Source organism: Aethina tumida, chromosome 6, assembly GCF_024364675.1.
Source record: "Aethina tumida isolate Nest 87 chromosome 6, icAetTumi1.1, whole genome shotgun sequence".
NCBI classification, from domain to species: Eukaryota; Metazoa; Arthropoda; class Insecta; order Coleoptera; family Nitidulidae; genus Aethina; species Aethina tumida.
In genome coordinates, this window is record NC_065440.1 from 18,978,161 (window position 1) to 18,999,074 (window position 20,914).

Consider the following 20,914-nt stretch of genomic DNA (forward strand, 5'->3'; position numbering starts at 1 on the left):
AAACAAAAATAAATACAGTCTTAAGTTAATGTTTACACTGATGAGATTGATACAAATATAAATATACCTATTCAATATACAATACAATATAATAAAATCGTTCTTTGGTCAAAAAATAATTGTACAACTATAAAATCACACAATGGAAGTCGTCAATGGTACAGTGTCAGCTTCAGCCAAAGCTTTCATTAATTCGCTCCTCGCTTTGGTGCCCAACCAGAATATTAAGAAAGCCCCAAACAATATCTGTAAGAAAACAATTGTGGTATTAACAAGTATAACAAGGAAAAACTCCAATTACTTGTACAGTGATGAAAAAATAGGTGGCGGAAGAGATGTGATGGTTTTCTAGCACGTCGTGCATGGAACGCAAAGTGGAACCTACGTAAACACCTACAAGTTGAGCGGGGAACAGCCCCAAAAGGGACGCCAAATGATACACCTTCGCGGACACGTTACTCAACTGCAAACAATCGTTATTTATTACTTTGAAGCTAGTGAAATAATTAACTCACGGCAAAAATGATGTTTTGCAAACCGAACGGAATCGGGGTTAATCTTGAGCACAGCACAATTTTAAAGCACAGTGGTCCACTTATAACTCTCATAATCGCTTGCGCCGTCTCGTTTTGTGTGAGCTTGTACACACTCTCGTAGTGTGAGACCATTTTCAGAATGTTGTGGGCAATGAACAGTCCAAAATTAGCCCCCAGAACACTCAGCAAGAGCCCTCGAATGATACCAAACAGAAAACCACTGGCAACGACCAGAACAATGTATCCGATGCTAATTGGAAGGGAAACTATGACGAACAGGAACACGATCGTGATTGAGATTACGGTGGGGTTCTGATTTTCTAGCCATATTAACACTATTTTTATGTATGCCTTGCACAACACTAAAACGGTGACGATTATGAAGAGGGAAAGGAATATCGTCACGCAGCGCCATAAGGATAAACCGCACGGATGTTTTTTCTGTTTCTGGTCGTTTCTTATATCGATTTTCGTTTCGATCATCATCTTAAAATCATTGTTTTCACCCTTTTTGACACATTGTCAACAACACTACATAACCCCAATGTTTGTAATTTTTTTATTTATTTTTATTTGGTAAGAGATTTTTTACTATTGCTAAGCTATAGTTTCGTTACAGGAACTATCAAATATTGCAGTTAAAACTTGTGTAATTTAATTAAGGATATTAATAGTAGGTCAAATAGAACTAAAAGTAGTTCAAAATACGAAACTACAAGTAACTCGAATATACATTTTCTTAGTAGTTCAATTCAAACTTTTTAGTAAATATTTTTAAGTTTAAATAAGTATAATTGTGGCTTAATTAACCTATTAATCACAAATTAATTTAGAATAATTATAAACTTTACTTTTATAGTAACAGAGGTTAATTTTCTACAATTACTGTAAAATACTTGTATACGTTTATTAAAAAAAACAAGTTTGTTTAATTTCAACTTAACTTTATTCTTAGTCATACAGAACAAAATTATATTACGATGAAGGTTTTTTAACCCCATAACCGTAGATCTCGTGCAAATTGCTCTCCTTAAACGCTACAATGACATCACCCTTAATCAGATGTTTGTAACTTTTCTTGGGCCCCGTGAACGAGTTCATATAAGCAGGTGACTTGCCGAACTTGACGCCGTGAAACTTCAACAATGCCCCCTCGGGCACCTTCTCGTGATCGCCCTCTGAAATTCCTGGTTCACCTACCATAAGTTCATCCAGTTTGACACTGTTGATTTTGGTTTTCGCCTCATTGATGTCGTTCTCGATTTGTGCCTGGTACATATCTATCGTTTTACTGATGTCATCGATGTTTTCCTGGAGTTTCGTCGACTGTTCGTCGAACGCGGAGTTCTCCACACCCCTTTTGCGTTTCTTTAACGGTTTGCTTTTCTCATAGAAGGTCTTTTTATCGATGGATTGCATATCGAATTTCGAGTTGAGGGTGCCGTTCTTCCTTGCCTCTTCTTCCAAACCGTTTTCTATAACTTTTGTATTGATGTCAAACAGTTCGTTTCGTTCCACCGACATTAATTGTAGTTCCTGATTGTTGGGAATGATTCTTTCTTCGTTCATGTCGCTAAATCTAACGCTCTTACGCCTTTTTACTTTATTACTTGGTTTTGTAATAGTTTGTGGCGTTTTAATTATGGGACTTGCGACAACGTTCAACATTAAATCACATTCTGGCATCGCATTAACGACTTGATTCTCTTTAGTTTCTTCCAAGATTTGTTTTTCTTTGTCCTTCTTCTTTTTCTTTTTCTTGGGAGTCTCGTCTGGATTTTCCTGTGAAGTTTCCAGTTCGTTTGAAGCGTCCGGATTAAAATTTGGGTTGTCAATTGCAAACTCCCGCTTCTTTTTTGACTTCTTCACCTTAACTTCATATGGATTTTCTGGCGCTTCTATTGAAGTTTCAGCATCTTCAGTATTGAGACTGGGATTGTCAATGCCTAAGTCCTTGTTCTTCTTTTTTTTCTTGTCCTTTTTGGCTTTGACTTTAACTTCGTACGGATTTTCTGGAACTTCTGTCTGCACTTCTGAATCTTGCGCTCCTAAGTTGGGGTTGTCAACGCCTAGGTCTTCAACCTTCTTTTTTTTCTTCTTGATTTTAACTTCATACGGATTTTCTGGAACCTCTGTCTGTTGTTCTACAATTTGTGCTTCTGAACTAGAATTTTCTATATGTAAATCACCACCCTTCTTCTTTTTCTTCTTAGGTTTAACTTCATACGGATTTTCTGCAATTTCTGTTGGTACTTCTGTGTCTTGAGTTTCTAAATTAGGATTATCAACACCTAGATCTTCAGTATTTTTCTTTTTCTTCTTTTTGCTTTTAACTTTAACTTCATAAGGATTCTCCTCAGGTTCTTCAACAGGTTGACTGTCGTTTTCAGTTTTATTTTCCTTTTTCACATTCTCCTTTACTTCTAAAGTGTCAAATGCTGGATTGCTCAATCCAGAATCCTCAACGTTTTTGCTCTTCTTCTTCTTTTTCTTTTTAGGCGTTTCCGTCTCATCAACTTCATCGATTTTACGCTTCTTTAAACCAGTTTCAGGTTGACTTTCACCATTTACGTACGAAACAAACGTTTCCTTCTTACTGTAAAACGAATAGCCGTTATTAATTGTTGTAGTTTCAGACTTACTGCCGAAACCAAAACCTGAACGTTCTTCCGTGTCCGAATCACGTTCAATTTTCAACACGCCGTTGCTCCCGACGACCAGCCCGTTACTTTTACTGAAACCGGGTAATTTCTTCTTGAAATAATCCGTCATGGAGCCGCTATTGACCAACATTGGGTTCTCCTCAACCTGTGGCTGCTCCTTTTCTTCCTCCTGTGCAGTTTTCTTCTTCTCCTTCAAGGACTTGCGGCCAAAAATGTTTGCTAAATCCTTCTCTGAATACTGGCTCAAATCTTTGCCGCGCGTAAACTTTTTATAATGCACTCGCGCCCTTGAACCCTCTGATTTCTTCTCCAGACTTGTCTCAACCTTTACCTCAGAGGGGAGTTCACTGTTTTGCCCACTTAAGTTCTCCAGGAGTGTACTGTAGTTCTCCTCGTGTTCCGTCCATTGATCGTTCGATTCCTTATATCCCATACCTTAATTGATTCATTAATTACTAAATAATTTACTTGTAGTGAGTGGTTCATTACCTTTGCTATCGTTCTTGTACGAGACTTTAATGTGCTCAGTGACACCGTCCTCCTTCGCGCCCAAACCTTTGCCGCTGCTCCACCCCATCTTCTCCATCAGTTTCTGCCCGTATTTGTTGGCATCTACCATTAAATTATTTAACTTTAAGACAACACTACATAAACGATAAAAAATTACCTTCTGCCCAGTGTTTGCCGCGAGGATTAAGTGACCACTTTTGTTTGCGCTTCCTTTCCGCTAACATCGACATTTTACCGCTATTTTGAAAACGCAGCAAGGAAAAAACGTTTTTTTTAAGGAGTGCACGTGCACATGTTTTGTTATGTCGTTGAAAAGGAAATTAGGTTAGGTTCGCGACGTCTATCTGACATGTGATAAACTGGACACAAAAGCGAAAGTAGATTCCTGTAATTTAAAGAGTTACGGCTTCATTCAGGTGTAATAAGTCACATTTCAATTTCCCTAATATGTTTTTGGATACAAACAATTAATATTTGATCAAATTTATTTAATTAAAAAACATTTTAGGGAGCATAATAATTATGTTGAACTAATAGTGAAATGTAACGTCAACAGATGGCACTAGTAGTAGTTAAAAAAAATTTAAATGTTCAATTTTAAAAATATTATTTTACAATTCTTAAGTTGTACTTTTAAAGTTCATATTTATAATAATAAATTCATATTAAAGACCACACAAAAGCATTATTAATGTTTTTTAGCCTGTGATATTGGACTCGGTCGTACAGCTTAAAAAAATCACAAACAACTTAATTTTTTCCAACCCCTAATCACAGTAATTTACCTACACACGTGGAGTTGAATGCGCGCATTAAAGATATACAATTTTCTTAATTGGGCCGATGCTATTACCTAAAAAATTAATCGGGTAATAATAGTTTTATCAATAACCAACGAAAATTAGAAAAATTGTCAGTTAATCATCAGAAATACTGATATACAATCAAAATGTACGTTATACAAAAAATATTACCAAAAGACTATTTTAAATTTCACAGGAAAATATTAATTCTTCAAGGTAAATTCAAATTTATTTAGACAATAATATTTTATTTGTGATTTTAGGCATTTTTTCTCCAACAAACTCTAGACACAAACGTCTCTATTGGATTTTTTGGACCCCGACGATAATAACGTGCACATTTTACCTCCTGGTCGTTGATTTTATAAGTTTAATAAAAATGTTCAAAACGGATTACAAGGAAGCAATTTTAAATGTTGCTATAACAAGTTTACACATAATTAGTACGATCCGCATTTACTTTTGGTTGTTTCACGTCCACAACAAATTTGAAACCTTCATCAGTATAATTAACAGAAAATCATTTAATTTTTCTGTGTTTAACATCAACAAATTACACATCAGCGAAAACATTATTCGAAAGTATGGGATAAACGTCAGTGTAAAACATCTACAAAACTTGGACCTGAACAAATATCACAAGAACAACATCTGGTACATGATTAAAATACTGCCCCGCATCTAAATTAATTAAATAATATTCCAGCAACAAAATAGACAAGCTGAGAAATACTAAAACAGCCCAAACCAACACTATTTGCGCCATTTTAACGTTGGGGTTTTATTCTTTTTTAATTTTTGTACTCTCAATCTCGTACTGTAGAAACCTGGAGACATACACTGAGTTTAACGAGTGGAAAAACAAAAATTCTACCTATAAAAAGTACCCATTTCAAACCTATTTCCCTTTCGACGTATCAATTTCAGATGGCAACTATTTGTTGGGCACAATTTATCAGATTTTCATGTACGTTAACAACATCGGTTGGCTACTAAGTAAGTTGAAATTAATTAATAGTTAAACGATTTGACTAGTTATTGTTTACAGTGTTGGACGTTTTGGGCTTGAACTGCATGCTTCAGATTCATTCACAACTGAGCATAATTAAAACAGCCATCAGAAACATTGAGTCAGACATAAAAGCTTTTAGAAAAGATTCACGACTGTTAATTACAGAAATCAGACTGATAAAATGTATTGAGGAAATACAACACGTTTTTAAAGCTACTAAAATGTTGGAGTGCTTTTTTAACAACGCTTTAATGTTACAATTTGTTGTTATTATCATAGTGATTTGCACTTTAATCTATGCACTTCAACTAGTAATATTAACACTTCATCAATCATGAGATATTTAATTAACTAACTTGATTTTAGACTGATAACGTTAATGAGATTTTATATTGTATAGCAATATTAACAATTTGCACTTTCGAACCATTTTTACAGTCGTTTTTCAGCCAACTAATAACTGATGAAGTATGACTAAACTTACATTAAAAACTTTAAATACATCTCCGAACAGTTTCAGAGCTTTTTAATCCTGATGTACGATTTGAATTGGGTAGATTACCCAGTAATATTGAGGAAGAAACTAGTTTATTTCATGATGGCTTTGAGGAGACCAGTGGTGATGACTCTGGGAAAGTTCACCTTATTAAACACCGAATTTTACTTGGTGGTGAGTCAAATACTTTAGTTTGATTGATGAGTGAGTTTCTTTTGTAGTTTTTAAAACAAGCATACTCAGTTTATACTTTGATATCGGCACAAAGAAGTCCCAAGTGATTATAAACAATAAAAATGCTTAATGAATATTTATAATCCCACTGTTATTGAATTATTTAAATCGTATTCCCTAAAATTAGATTAGAGTACCATTAAGGTTGAAACACTTAATTTAATTAACAACGTACTTGAATTTTTAACTAGTTAACAACTGTTTAGAGTGTGATGTTTGAAGTAATTACATTAAAACTGTGTATATACTATTAATAGATAAATATATCTATTAACATTTTGCGTTTATCTCTGATTAATCACAAATTTAGCGATAAAAACCACAGTTAAAAAACAGGCGAGGACACTTCACAGTTATATTATTAAAATGAACGTTTTGCTACAGTGTGTTCTCTTGCTGTCAGTTTTTACATTTGCAAAATGCGAGGAAGAACTAATTTCAGTCGCCCTGGTGAGTTACAAATTAAACAAGTATTATAACTATTAAATTATGTTGTAAAATTTAGCTTTACAGACACGGAGACAGAACACCCATGCTGACTTATCCCAATGACCCTTACAACGACATTTTGTATGATGAAGTTGAAGCTGGTCAATTGACAAATGTATGTTTTTGATTCCTAAGAATGCAGTTCATGATAAATATATTTTAAGGCTGGAAAACAACGTCAATACAACTTGGGTAAGTGGCTTAGGAGCCGCTACTCCAATTTCCTCTCCCAAAACTACACAACCAAAGAAATATACATAGTCTCCGACGACATGGACCGTTGCCTGATGTCAGCCAGTTCAAACCTGGCAGGGTTGTACCCGCCCCAGGGCGTCCAAATCTGGAACCCCGACTTACTGTGGCAACCCATCCCAATACACGTGGACGGGGGTTTGTTGGGCGGCGCCCCCTACACGTGCCCGCGCTACGACTGGCTGGTTGCCCAGCTGGCACTCAGCGACGAAATCAACAGGTACAACGAGGAGAACAAGGAGCTGCTCGAGTTCGTCGGGAACAGCACCGGGGAGCTCATAGTGAGCTTCTTACAACTGTCCGGGATCAACGACATACTCTACATTGAATCAACCAGGAATTTGACCCTTCCCAGTTGGACGCAGGGGATTTACCCGGGCATAATACAAGATTTATCCGCAGTCACATTTAGCCTATCGACTTGGACTAAAGAACTGTCCAAATTTAGCACTGGTTTGCTGTTGAACGAGTTCGTGGAAAAGCTCTCCGATCCAAGTAAGAAAATTTACATGTATTCAGCACACGACACTAACGTCGCCAATTTACTGTTCACCCTGGAACCAAGAATGAAACGTTTCTGTCCAGAATTTGCAACTACAGTTATTGTGGAGTTGTGGAAAATCGATGGGGAGGATGTTTTCAAATTCTTTTACAGGAGAGTTGACGAACTTATTCCGATTAACGTAGAAAATTGTGGGCAACAATGTTCCGTTGGAGCCTTCAAGGAAGCCTTCAAAGATGTTATTGTCAGCAAAGAAAAATGGGAACTAGATTGTTTCGGTATTTAATAAAAAGTTTCAAACATTTTATTGTTACGTTATTTAAACTTGCGTCCGCACTGCCATCTATCGAACAGTAGTCATAGTAACGTAGGTAATGCAGCCTTCTACACTATTTTCTTCCTATTAGTTACTTCCACTTTGGGTTTATATGATTTATAAGAAGCATATTAGAGTTTTTTATTTTCTTTTACTAATTTATATGAACACAACTAAGTAATAATTAAAATTAAAATATTCAGCTTAATAGTTATGACTAAAAAAGTAACTTTAAGTTAATATTTAACAAATATTGAGCTTGGAAACAATGTTTCATTATTCAAACAAGGCGTTTTAATAAAACCTTCCTTAGATCATAATTAAACACGGTGCGAATGTACTTGTATCAAAACGAATAATACGTTAATCGAACTGATTAATAATTAATTCGGACACGCGAACGCTCCTTAAGGCAGTAACCACGCAGGTCGAGCGTTTGGCTTAGGTCAAGTGGTCAGTTTGCGTCGCGACGCCGCATTGTCATGTTCTTTCGCACGAAGCTGCAACGTATACGTTTTAAAAGGTAACGAAATCAGATTGTTCCAGTCACTTTTGGGTTGGTTAATGTTTTGGGTCACAAAAAACTGTTTGTATTGCACTTTTTTCTTTCGCCTGTGGTTTTTTTTATAGCTTTCCTTGACATTGAGGGAGTCAGAAAGTTTCGTGCTAGGAAAAAAATATTACTCTGATGTTATCTTAGATTTTATGGTCACGTACTTGGAACTAACAGAACTAGTCAGTTTGCGGTCATAAATAATTCCAGTAAGAACTTGGCAAATTGATTTTGGTATGTATTTTTGTGACGTGACTCAATCCGATTGATTTTTAAACTAATTCGTTAAAAACAGATTCATTTTTCACGTGACCTGCTTGTTAGGAAAATTATTTGGGTCATGAAGTTGCACATTTACCAAACGAAAATTGCTGGAAAACCGTCTGGAATCGAAGGGTAATAAACTAATGGGTTCGGTTAACAAATTAAACTTGATAAAACTGGAAAGAAAAACAATTGTCCAAACACATTATTAATAACGTAAATACGTCACGTGTTTGTGGGTTTCTTCGAAGGAGTTATTTGTAGTAAATGATGTTACCAGTGGTGACCAATTAGGATGTCAAGTTCATATTTATCGGTCGAATCAATAATTCAAGCCGAAACTAATAATCCGTGTCCGGTATATAATTGCTCACAAACTACAAACCTTGACTCAGTTTTTATATGCTATTTTAGGCTTTTTTCACATGTGTTACTAATCGATGGTTCAAAGAAAATAATAAACTCTGATCGTATGTCATTATATTAATAATATATTTGCCATTATTGTCCTTTTAATTTTATTTCTATTTGTCTGTGACACGTTGCGTGCTTTTAATATTTATTTTACAGTTGTTAATAATCTGTAATTATTTATCAACAAATTGTGTGATTTTTTCAGAACCTTTCTAGTTGAAAGTATAAAAATTAAGTTATTTTCATTATAGTTTGTATAATTTTGTAGATAATCAAGTTTTAATATTTTTAAGGGCTTTATATTAAACCAAATCCAATGGATAATAAATATTATTCATTAGTAATAGTCAAAAAAACAATTTATTAGTTAAATTCAATTTTTGAAATGTCTTCCTAGTTGTTTTGGTTGAAAGCCTTAAAAACAAGTTTTCATTTTCATTTTGGCTTTCATATTTTTAGAAAGAAGACATCTCTAAGAAGGCCTTATAGTAATAAACAAAAAATTATTTATTAGCTAAATTGAATGCTTCTTTTTATTTGTTGAAATGTCTTTTTAGTTAAACAAGTTATTTTCATTTTGGCTTTCATATTTTTAGAAGTAAGACATCATTAAGAAGGCCTTATTAAACCAAATCCAATGGATAATAAATATTATTTAATAGTAATAGTCAAAAAAACTATTTATTAGTTAAATTTAATTCTTTTTTTAATTTTTGAAATGTCTTTCTAGTTGTTTTGGTTGAAAGCCTTAAAAACAAATTATTTTCACTGTGGCTTTCATATTTTTAGAAATAAAACATCTCTAAAAAGGCCTAATGAAACCAAATCCAATGGATAATAAATATTATTCAATGTAATAGTCAAAATAACCATTTATTAGTTAAATTCAATGCTTTTTTTAATTTTTGAAATGTCTTTCTAGTAGTTTTGGATGAAAGCCTTAAAAACAAATTATTTTCACTGTGGCTTTCATATTTTTAGAAATAAAACATCTCTAAAAAGGCCTAATGAAACCAAATCCAATGGATAATAAATATTATTCAATGTAATAGTCAAAATAACCATTTATTAGTTAAATTCAATGCTTTTTTTAATTTTTGAAATGTCTTTCTAGTAGTTTTGGATGAAAGCCTTAAAAACAAATTATTTTCACTGTGGCTTTCATATTTTTAGAAATAAAACATCTCTAAAAAGGCCTAATGAAACCAAATCCAATGGATAATAAATATTATTCAATAGTAATAGTCAAAAAAATTATTTATTAGTTAAACTCAATACTTTTTTTTAATTATTAAAATGTGTTTCTAGTTGTTTTAGTTAAAAGCCTTAGAAACAAGTTATTTTCATTGCGACTTTCATACTTTTAGAAATAAAACATCTTTTAAACCTGAAACAACCTTTTTAAGTCTAATTCAACAGTTACTAATCGATGGTACAAAGAAAATACGTAAAATCTGACGTTGAATAATTATATTAAAGGAAACTATTACAATTGCGGCATTTTTAAAGTAAATTCCACTTGTATGTAACAAAATAAAAACACATTGCGTGCTTTTGACATTTGTTTTCAATGCAATTATGCACGTATTGATTTTACAATTAAACAGTCGTTCCATTTTTTCATGCTTTGTATGTGTGAAATGCCATTATTACCATTTTATTTACATTTCACCCCAACAGAAAGGTTTCAGATGACTTAAACGAACCGCAAACATGGCAGAAAACGTGCGAGTGATTGTGAGATGTCGGCCCATGAACAAAAAGGAACAGGAGCTCAATTGCAAAGTATTCAGCCCTAATTACTTTAATGAATATTGAACAGTATTGATTTGTCTTCGTGAATTTTAGTGCGTGGTGCGCATGAACGATTGCGTGGTGGAAACGTGGGACCCAAACGAAGGACCATCGTTCCCCAAGACGTTCACCTTCGACTCGACCTACGACCAAGACTCGAGCACCGAGAACATCTACAACGACATTTGTTACCCCCTAATAGAAGTACTTAAATATTCATCCCCGTCAATTAAATATTAACCGAATTGTTTTAGAGTGTTTTGGAGGGTTACAACGCAACTATTTTCGTGTATGGTCAAACTGGCTGCGGCAAATCCTTCACCATGGAAGGCTTAAAGAACGGCAGTCAGAAAGGGGTGATTTCACGAACGTTCGACCACATTTTCGAAGCAATCGCCGTCACTACAGGCGTCAAATACTTGGCTTTGGTCAGCTATTTGGAAATCTACAATGAGCAGATCAGGGATTTGCTGCAACCAAGTGAGAAAATTACGAATTCCAACTCCTTAAACCTCAAAGAAACCCCCAACGAAGGAGTAACTGTTCCTGGTACGTCAAGCTTAGTTCAAATTATTTTATTAGATCTAAAATGTTGATTAAATTTTAGGTTTGACGTCTCACCCCGTTCACAACGCAAGTGAATGTGAGAACTTCCTAAACATGGGGTCAAAAAATCGCATGATAGGGGCCACACTGATGAACCAAAACAGTTCAAGGTCCCATAGTATATTCACCATTAGCATAGAACAACTCTCCAACGTCAACAACAACGAAAGCATCCGCAAGGGTAAATTAAACCTAGTTGACTTGGCTGGAAGCGAAAGACAAACTAAAACTGGGGCGACAGGCGAAAGACTGAAGGAGGCGACTAAGATTAATTTAAGTCTGAGTGCTTTGGGCAACGTTATTTCAGCCTTAGTCGATGGAAAGGCCAAACATATTCCATATCGGGACTCCAAGCTCACCAGACTGTTACAGGTTAACTACACATTACAAAATTTAAATTTTAAACTATATTTGTTGTATTTTTAGGATTCCCTGGGGGGCAACACGAAAACGTTGATGATAGCCTGCATCAGCCCCTCAGACAGGGACTACATAGAAACCCTGTCGACCTTACGTTACGCCAACAGGGCGAAAAACATAAGCAACAAACCTAAAGTGAACGAAGACCCAAAGGACACAATCCTGAGGCAATACCAGGAAGAAATAGAACGACTAAAAAGCCTTTTGGGCGACCAAAAGCCTCAAAACTATCTGGAAATCGAAGACCTAACCAATGAGCCGGTTGAAGAAAAGCTGGATGAAAAGCGTGACCAGCTGTTAAAAGAATACCAGGAGGAGATGAGGAAGCTGAAGAGCCTGCACGAGACTGAAAAAACTGAAAAAGAGAACGTGTTAAAGCAAATCGAGAACATACGCGAGGAGTACGAGAGGAACATCCAACAGCTGAACGAAGAGAAGGCCAGCAAGGCGTGTTCGCAGGAGGAAATCGTGAAGAGGATCGAGGTGTTGAAGGCGGCGATGATTGGAGGGGAAAAGGCTGGCGACAAGGAACTGTCGGAGCGGAGGAAACGCAAGAAACAGGAGGCGGAGAAGAGGGCGAGCGTGATTGCCCACCTGCTGGCCAAAATCGACCAGAACGAGGACAGGGAGCTGCTCCAGAATCAGTACAAGGACATCAGTCAGGAGCTGAACCTCAAAACTGAGGCGTTGAGGAGGTATCGGCACAAAGTCAAGCTGTTGGAGAAGGAAATCGGCGACATTCAGGGGGAGTTTGAGGCGGAACGACAGGATTATTTGGAGACGATCAGGAAGCAGGAAAAAAATCTGAAGTTGCTATCGCAAATTTCTGAAAAACTTTCTGGTACTTTGAAAAAAGACTGCAACTATAGGTGAAGTGTCTTAAATTATATCAACTGCTTGTTTTTATTAATATTTTTTTAGTGATTTAGAAGCAATAAAGGAACAAGCAATTTGGTTGGATGACTCGCAGAAGTACAAGTTACCAGATGTGATTTTTCCAAGAACTAAACTACCACCACCAGGTATAAAATTTGAGTTCTATTACTCACATCTAATTGTACCCCCCAAAGAAAAAATAACGTGATTTTTAAAAATATCCTAGGTAGAGTACTAGATATTCAGACAGCACCAGGTCGTTTACAGTACGACTCTTTCGATGAGGAAGGAAAGGTGATTGAACATTTCCTGTTTTTATGTTAATAGATGGTTTTTTGCACGCTGCTTCTAAATGTCATTTTTATGAAAAATTTCAAAACATATCTTTGTACTTTATTATAGGATAGTAAATAATGCATCTTTATAATTTAATTAATTGGTAATAACTTATTATAGAAGTTACAGCATTTCAAAGTCACATTCGAGATGGTATCATCCGTAGTTTTGAATGAAATTAACGTCAATTATAGAAAAACTAACGACAAACCGAATGGTGATCAATAATTCCGTGCCTTTTACTTCAATACATCATTTTTCGCACGCTGCTTACGTAAAAAAGGACAAAACCACAACCGGACACCTTCGAGTAGAACGGTCGTAGTTCAAGAGGTAAAAAACGACCTAAAACACCCCAAACAACAATTTAGTTGCCTTTAGCTTCTTTATCAATGTTCATTTAAAGCACCACACCGGTAAAAAATAACGATTTTTTAATGAAATTCGACTTGAGCTTGTAGAAATCGACCGAACCCAACAATGATCTGATCGAGAACTACTTTCAACCCACCACCAAACGTGCCAACGAACTCCTCAACCAATCGTCCAAAATCAACGCCTCGACCGTCTTCAACAAGTGGCGGGGTACGAAAAATTGACCATAAACAAACAGTCCCGTATATGTTGTTTTAATAGGGGCAAACGCGTTTTCAGATTACGCCAAAAGGAACAGGAGCACCGAAAACTTGACGCAAGTCCTGACACCGCCCGGCACTTCCAAAAACCTGAACAACAGCTACTCAGGCCTCAACAATCTTTGGTTGAATGGTACGTGACTGGATAATTTGTTAATGGTGTTAATAATTTGTCGTAGGTACTTCTTCGATAAACCCGGACACGAACTACCGTAGACCTTTTCGACTGGAAGCTCTGCCAAACATTGCGACCCGTCCCCGACTGGGGAAGCTGAACAAGCTCGAGTTTCTATAGTGAGATTTGTTGTTGTATTTTGTGATACTGAAGAATTTTTTTATATATGAGACGTTGAGAAATTGATATAATTTATAACTGATGAATTTTAATAGATTGTAATTGTTATCAGATGAGACCAACAGTGTGATATTCTCTGAATTTGATATTTTAATACGTATTTTTCTGCGCAATAAAGGCATTAAAAGGTGTAACTAGTGTTTAATTATATATAAAAATTCTAAAAACATCTTAAAAGATAAATGTAAGTATAGAAAATATATATAAAAAGGAGGAATACAGCTTTAACATCACTAAACTCACCATCCAACCACCACACTCATTAATAACACTAAAAAATATATTATTTATAACTTATAAAAAGGGCAAAACAGCTGTGATGTTGTTGAGCTTCCCACCCAACCACCACAACTGTTACTTACTTGTTAAGACTTGAAAATATTTCTTTGTATCCAGTTATTACATAATACTGCACACAACATTAATTAAAAACAAAAGTCACCACACTAACACACTAAACCGAATCACACCACCGAATTAATTAGGGGTGGCAGTTTAAAACTGACCTAAATGTTGATTCGATGAAAAAACACCTCGAAATGTTCAAAAACTTACTTTGCGTTGCCAGTTGCCCAGTTAACTAGTCTCGTTCTGGACCTACCTGAAATTAATCAAAAATATTCAATTAATATTGATAATTGATAAATAAATTTATAATTTCATACCTTTAATGCCCTTTCCCTGTTGCTTTATCGTCTCATTGTTACGTGATGAAGATCAAAAAACGTTATTACATCACTGTAACAAGGGAAAATTATGTAATAATGTAATAGTACCAAAGTTACTGATTAGTTGATTAATAGATAGACTACTTCCATAAACAATTGATTTATAAGAAGAAGACGTACCTTGAAGATCCTTGGTTGTATCCAGTATTATCCAATGGGGCACAACACTAATTAAACACAAGAGTCACCACACTAACACACTAAACCTAATCGCACCACCGAATTAATTAGGGGGTGGCAGAGCCCGGTCCACCACCCCGACCGACCATCCAATCGATACGCAGGTCGATAATAGATTGATTGAATTCTTGTTACTGTCCAGCGATGAATCTTTTCGTGGGAGTTTATGTAATTATATTTTATTATTTTTTCAATTAAAATATATTATTTTGTATTAATAAATATAGTATAAAATATGATTTCATTTATCCAAATAAAGTATCAAGTACAAATTCAAGAATGTCAAAACGTAAGGATTCGATGGCTGCTGCGGTTAAGCTGGCTGTGACCAGTAAGGAAGGCTCTTCCACCCGAATTAGAGACCGAACATCGTATTATTGTGGCAAACCCTTCCTCCACAAAAAACGCATCAACGTACTCCGACGAATTGTTCTTTCAATAGTTAAAACATTGAGTCCATTATCTATTTATGTTACTGACGACATCTGTTACAATAAAAACGTACCGTAAACCCAAGTATCCAAGAAGGCCATGAATCCAAACTAAATAATAATTAATAATCTTAAAAATCTGGGGCAGCATCCAGTATATGCAATAAAAAACTAACCACCAGTCACCCCTAACCACCGAACTGCACAACAATATTAACTGGGGGTGGTTATCCGAAGCACCACCCCTGCCGACCAACCGACAGACCGTTCGATACGCGGGTCGATAAGAAACTGACTGAATATGTGACGTCACAAGTCACCCCATGCCTGTGATTGGTCGACGCTTAGTTTTTTTGTGTACCACCATTATTTTCATTTGAAATAAAAATTTTGCATTAAAATATCAGATTTTTAATTAACAACGTTTTTTAAATAATAATTGTTAAAATGTTATTATAATTATATACACATTTTTACCCAAAGTAACTGATAATAAGTAGGTACAATACAACAATTTTAATGTACAATAAATATGTAAAATAAATCATTAATTACCAACAAGTACAAAGAAAAGTGAAATATTCCATATAAACTGACACAAATATACGAAATACTTGAACATACCATTAAACTATAAAACTATAAAATAATATTTGTTAATGAAACCTAACCGCACAATTATATTTAGAACAATACATAAAATTAATTGTTGTTGTTCTAACAACATATAAACAATTTATTATAAAGCTATATTTATTAATATAAAATGATATATTTCAATTGAAAAATTTCAGTTGTGAATATTCAGGATGTTCTTACTGTGTGGCCATTCTGCAAACCGACTTTCTGTGAACTGGTTATTTTCCTTAGACACCTTAGATTTCGGCATGGTTCGGTTTCTAAATCGGAACGCAACTGCCGTGGAATTCCCGCCCACAACATTGTTGTTGATATATAATTTGAAATTAATACATAACTATACATATTAAAATTATTAACGTATTTAATTATATATATGTATTTTTACAATAAATTTTGGGTATTATTTGTATCGTTCACATTGTTGTATTTCCTTTATTTATTAGTATTTACTTTTTGATGAATCTATTGTTTACAAATTATCAATTATAAAATTAACTCAACTTTAACAATATGAAATATAAACAATTATTTATTATAAAACAGAAGGTGATATTTGTCTAAAATTCAAATATTGCAAAGGAAAAATTTCAATTCAGTTGAGAATGTTCTCGAAACACACGCAATTAAAAAAAAAAACTCGACGTCGACCAATCAGACGCAAGGGGTGAGTCGCCGCCATTTGCCGCCATTAGCCGCCATGCGACGCCGCGTCATACCACCAGTCAGTCTGTTATCGATCGTCGTATCGATCGGTCGCGTGGTCCGGGGTGGTGGTCCGCGCCACCAAACCCTCAAAATTAATTCGGTAGTGCAGTTCGGTTTAGTGTGGTGACTCGTGTGTTTGATTAGTGTTGTGATTAGTGCCCTATTGGATATACTGGATACAACCATGGATTGCAAGGTAGGTGCCTTTTTGTTACAAATCAATTGTTTACGTTAAGTTATTCGATTATTTTATTTGAACGGCACATTAATGTTGTTCTTTTATTGCAATCATATTTTATACCATTTCATACCTAGAAATATAAATTTAGTTAATTCTATTGAAACTTAAGTACAATAATCACGATAAATATTTTTTTTAATGTCGGTAATAATTAAAATATTAAAATAATTTACATTAATTTTAATTAAAATTATTGGGAAATAAACGTTTAACAATTAAGAAAATAATTCAAACAGACCCACACCATAATTAAGAATAAGATATAGGGTAACTAGTTAATACTATGTTTTTATAATTACAGAAGTCGCTAATAATATTAATAAACAATCAATTCTCAATGTTTAAACTAGTGAAAAAATAATAACAATTAAAATAAAAAATGCATTCATAAATCTTTGCATGGATATTAGTTCATAAGAATAAAAGCATGCATTAAATAAATAAATCAACTTTACTTGGATTAAGTAAAGTATCCATCAGTTAAGAATGAATGAATGCATGAAACTTTGCACGGATTAGTTTATAAGAATAAATGCATGCTTTAAATGATAAGATGACAAGAATACATACACTTTACTTGGATTAAGTAGAGTGAGTATACATGAGTTACTTGCATGGCTTAGTTTATAAGAATAAATGCATGCTTTAAATGATAAAATGACAAGAATAAATACACTTTACTTGGATTAAGTAAAGTATCCATCAGTGGAGAATGAATGTATGCATGAAACTTTGCATGGATTAGTTTATAAGAATAAATGCATGCTTTAAATGATAAAATGACAAGAATAAATACACTTTACTTGGATTAAGTAAAGTATCCATCAGTGGAGAATGAATGTATGCATGAAACTTTGCATGGATTAGTTTATAAGAATAAATGCATGTTTTAAATGATAAAATGACGAGAATAAATACACTTTACTTGGATTAAGTAGAGTTACGAATAAATGCTTGCATGAAACTTTGCATGGATTAGTTTATAAGAATAAATGCATGTTTTAAATGACAAAATGACGAGAATAAATACACTTTACTTGGATTAAGTAAAGTATCCATCAGTTAAGAATGAATGAATGCATAAAACATTGCATGGATTAGTTTATAAGAATAAATGCATGTTTTAAATGACAAAATGACAAGAATAAATACACTTTACTTGGATTAAGTAGAGTTACGAATAAATTCTTGCATGAAACTTTGCATGGATTAGTTTATAAGAATAAATGCATGTTTTAAATGACAAAATGACGAGAATAAATACACTTTACTTGGATTAAGTAAAGTATCCATCAGTTAAGAATGAATGAATGCATAAAACATTGCATGGATTAGTTTATAAGAATAAATGCATGCTTTAAATGAAAAATGACAAGAATAAATACACTTTACTTGGATTAAGTAGAGTTACGAATAAATGCTTGCATGAAACTTTGCATGGATTAGTTTATAAGAATAAATGCATGTTTTAAATGACAAAATGACGAGAATAAATACACTTTACTTGGATTAAGTAAAGTATCCATCAGCTAAGAATGAATGCATGCATAAAACTTTGCATGGATTAGTTTATAAGAATAAATGTATGTTTTAAATGACAAAATGACAAGAATAAATACACTTTACTTGGATTAAGTAGAGTTACGAATAAATGCTTGCATGAAACTTTGCATGGATTAGTTTATAAGAATAAATGCATGTTTTACATGACAAAATGATAAGAATAAATACACTTTACTTGGATTAAGTAGAGTTACGAATAAAAGCTTGCATGAAACTTTGCATGGATTAGTTTATAAGAATAAATGCATGTTTTAATTGATAAAATGACGAGAATAAATAGACTTTACTTGGATTAAGTAAAGTATCCATCAGTTAAGAATGAATGCATGCATAAAACTTTGCATGGATTAGTTTATAAGAATAAATGCATGTTTTAATTGATAAAATGACGAGAATAAATAGACTTTACTTGGATTAAGTAAAGTATCCATCAGTTAAGAATGAATGCATGCATAAAACTTTGCATGGATTAGTTCATAAGAATAAATGCATGCAATGCAGTTCTTTCTCTGGTTAAAACATTGAGAAAAGATTTTTTGTTAATTTCTTCGTTGATCGTCAAGACCTGCTCACATCTGGGCCATGATGATCCAACCAACCATTGGAAAGACGATAAGGCAACAGGGAAAGGGCATTAAAGGTAATAAATCATAAATTTAATTATCGATAAAACAATGATATTAATTGAAAGTTTTTGATTAATTTCAGGTAGGTCCAGAACGAGACTAGTTAACCTGGCAACTGGCAACGCAAAGTAAGTTTTTGAACATATTGATTTTAATTACAATTCTTCTTGCATCGTCATGTTTTGATTTATATATAAATATGTTTTTGAAAAATGTAAGAAATGTATCTTTTACGATTTTCAGGAATGGTTTATTTTTATTTCCTTTGTCCAATCTAATCAGACATTCTTTTCAGCTCAAATAAATTAGATAAAATTTTTGGATTTTTAAATGGATCTTTCTGTATTTGAAACATTGAAAGAAGATTTTTTGTTCATTTCTTCGTTGTTTGTCAAGACCTACTCACATATGGACCATGATGATCCAACCAACCATTGGAAAGACGATAAGGCAACAGGGAAAGGGCATTAAAGGTAATAAATCATAAATATGATTATCAATAAAACAATGATGAAGTTTTTGATTAATTTCAGGTAAGTCCAGAACAAGACTGGTTAACCTGGCAACTGGTAACGCAAAGTAAGTTTTTGAACATATTAATTTTAATTCGAAATCATCATGTTTTGATTAATATATAAATATGTTTTTGAAAAATATAAGAAAGATATCGTTTATGATTTTCAGAAATGGTTTATTTTTATTTTCTTTGTCAAATCTAATCAGACATTTTTTTCAGCTCAAATAAACTAGAGAAAATTTTGAATTGATTTATTTCTAATCACCTTCCTATACTCTTATACAGTTGTGTTAAATATTTTTTTCATATGATTTTCAGAAATATTGTATTCATTTATATCTCTTTTAAATAATACTAAAGAGGCCCTCTCTTTCAGCTTAAATAAATAAAAAAAAAATTTAGTTTGTTTTATTTTCATCACATTAATTGAACAAAATCCCTGGCCTACAAATTCCCTTTTTGTTCGTCATATTATTGACCAACAAATTCCCTTTTTGTTCGTCATATTATTGACCAACAAATTCCCTTTTTGTTCGTCATATTATTGACCAACAAATTCCCTTCTGTTCGTCATATTATTGACCAACAAATTTCCTTTTTGTTCGTCATATTATTGACCAACAAATTCCCTTTTTGTTCGTCATATTATTGGCCAACAAATTTCCTTTTTGTTCGTCAAATTATTGACCAACAAATGTCCCTTCTGTTCATTTTTTAATTATTTTTTTTTTATTTGCAGGAATTTATAATAATTCATATTTTTACTTTATTTACAGATAATAGAGTATTTAGATTTTAGTAAATTGTAACTTAGTGTAGGGCTGCATTTATTCAGCGAGGATTAGTTTTTATTAAGTTAATTCAAATAAATTGAATAATTTTCGCCGTAAATGCAGCGACAAGCTCACCTACTAATAAACTAACCCGAAATTGTATTTTTTAATTGTAAGGCTTGTCATAGGATTTTCAAAATTGTACTTCTACTGCAGAGCTACAATTTTGAATTATGTCCTATCTGATGACGCACGAAATGCAGAAACAAGCGGGAATAGAATATATTTATTTTCTATTTCCTTTGATTTATTGGTCAACACTGATTTATTATATTTTTTATTATTAGAATAAGAATTAGAATAAATTTCAAATTATATATCAATAACAATGTTGTTTTAATTATTTTAAATCCGTTACACAAACACAAATAAAACTCAAAAA

General features: G+C 33.5%; 4 protein-coding genes across 21 annotated transcripts; 2 read left to right on the plus strand and 2 right to left on the minus strand.

The window, feature by feature from the left end:
* Window positions 1-70: 70 nt before the first annotated feature.
* On the minus strand, window positions 71-1,098 carry LOC109597833 (transmembrane protein 64). The gene is made up of 3 exons (XM_020013610.2): window positions 516-1,098; window positions 302-463; window positions 71-246 (listed from the first exon to the last, which is right to left on the minus strand). Exons 1-3 carry the CDS (start codon window positions 1,020-1,022, stop codon window positions 136-138), a joined length of 780 nt encoding a protein of 259 aa, XP_019869169.1. The 5' UTR covers window positions 1,023-1,098; the 3' UTR covers window positions 71-135.
* Window positions 1,099-1,459: 361 nt separating this feature from the next.
* LOC109606408 (neurofilament medium polypeptide) lies at window positions 1,460-4,025 on the minus strand. Its single transcript, XM_020022969.2, has 3 exons — window positions 3,867-4,025; window positions 3,689-3,811; window positions 1,460-3,634 (listed from the first exon to the last, which is right to left on the minus strand). The coding sequence occupies exons 1-3, from the start codon at window positions 3,937-3,939 to the stop codon at window positions 1,512-1,514; spliced, it is 2,319 nt and encodes a 772-aa protein (XP_019878528.2). The 5' UTR covers window positions 3,940-4,025; the 3' UTR covers window positions 1,460-1,511.
* A 1,873-nt stretch (window positions 4,026-5,898) lies between these two features.
* On the plus strand, window positions 5,899-7,801 carry LOC109597830 (prostatic acid phosphatase-like). Its single transcript, XM_020013607.2, has 5 exons — window positions 5,899-5,992; window positions 6,039-6,194; window positions 6,639-6,704; window positions 6,760-6,858; window positions 6,908-7,801. Exons 2-5 carry the CDS (start codon window positions 6,060-6,062, stop codon window positions 7,781-7,783), a joined length of 1,176 nt encoding a protein of 391 aa, XP_019869166.2. The 5' UTR covers window positions 5,899-5,992; window positions 6,039-6,059; the 3' UTR covers window positions 7,784-7,801.
* A 424-nt stretch (window positions 7,802-8,225) lies between these two features.
* LOC109606410 (osmotic avoidance abnormal protein 3) lies at window positions 8,226-14,196 on the plus strand. Of its 18 annotated transcripts, none has more exons than XM_049968845.1 (11): window positions 8,226-8,336; window positions 10,736-10,829; window positions 10,893-11,042; window positions 11,093-11,387; window positions 11,446-11,816; window positions 11,871-12,733; window positions 12,786-12,886; window positions 12,967-13,034; window positions 13,538-13,661; window positions 13,713-13,844; window positions 13,891-14,196. In XM_049968845.1, exons 2-11 carry the CDS (start codon window positions 10,758-10,760, stop codon window positions 14,004-14,006), a joined length of 2,292 nt encoding a protein of 763 aa, XP_049824802.1. In that variant the 5' UTR covers window positions 8,226-8,336; window positions 10,736-10,757; the 3' UTR covers window positions 14,007-14,196. The 18 variants fall into 18 exon arrangements, 8 of the variants coding, with proteins under 8 accessions (XP_049824802.1, XP_049824806.1, XP_019878529.2 ...); XM_049968849.1 differs by having other exon boundaries at window positions 13,928-14,196; XM_020022970.2 differs by having other exon boundaries at window positions 13,731-13,844.
* Window positions 14,197-20,914: the final 6,718 nt, after the last annotated feature.

Coding starts and splice junctions, on each gene's coding strand:
- LOC109597830 (XM_020013607.2), top strand. CDS start 6,060: ATGTACGATTTGAATTGGGTAGATTACCCAGTAATATTGAGGAAGAAA. Junction 6,195..6,638: donor ACACCGAATTTTACTTGGTG/GTGAGTCAAATA, acceptor GTTTTGCTACAG/TGTGTTCTCTTGCTGTCAGT. Junction 6,705..6,759: donor AACTAATTTCAGTCGCCCTG/GTGAGTTACAAA, acceptor TGTAAAATTTAG/CTTTACAGACACGGAGACAG.
- LOC109606410 (XM_049968845.1), top strand. CDS start 10,758: ATGGCAGAAAACGTGCGAGTGATTGTGAGATGTCGGCCCATGAACAAA. Junction 10,830..10,892: donor AACAGGAGCTCAATTGCAAA/GTATTCAGCCCT, acceptor CGTGAATTTTAG/TGCGTGGTGCGCATGAACGA. Junction 12,734..12,785: donor AAAAAAGACTGCAACTATAG/GTGAAGTGTCTT, acceptor ATATTTTTTTAG/TGATTTAGAAGCAATAAAGG.
- LOC109606408 (XM_020022969.2), bottom strand. CDS start 3,939: ATGTCGATGTTAGCGGAAAGGAAGCGCAAACAAAAGTGGTCACTTAAT. Junction 3,812..3,866: donor CGGCAAACACTGGGCAGAAG/GTAATTTTTTAT, acceptor ATTTAATGGTAG/ATGCCAACAAATACGGGCAG. Junction 3,635..3,688: donor GTACAAGAACGATAGCAAAG/GTAATGAACCAC, acceptor GAATCAATTAAG/GTATGGGATATAAGGAATCG.
- LOC109597833 (XM_020013610.2), bottom strand. CDS start 1,022: ATGATGATCGAAACGAAAATCGATATAAGAAACGACCAGAAACAGAAA. Junction 464..515: donor TGCAAAACATCATTTTTGCC/GTGAGTTAATTA, acceptor GATTGTTTGCAG/TTGAGTAACGTGTCCGCGAA. Junction 247..301: donor ATTTTTTCATCACTGTACAA/GTAATTGGAGTT, acceptor GTTTTCTTACAG/ATATTGTTTGGGGCTTTCTT.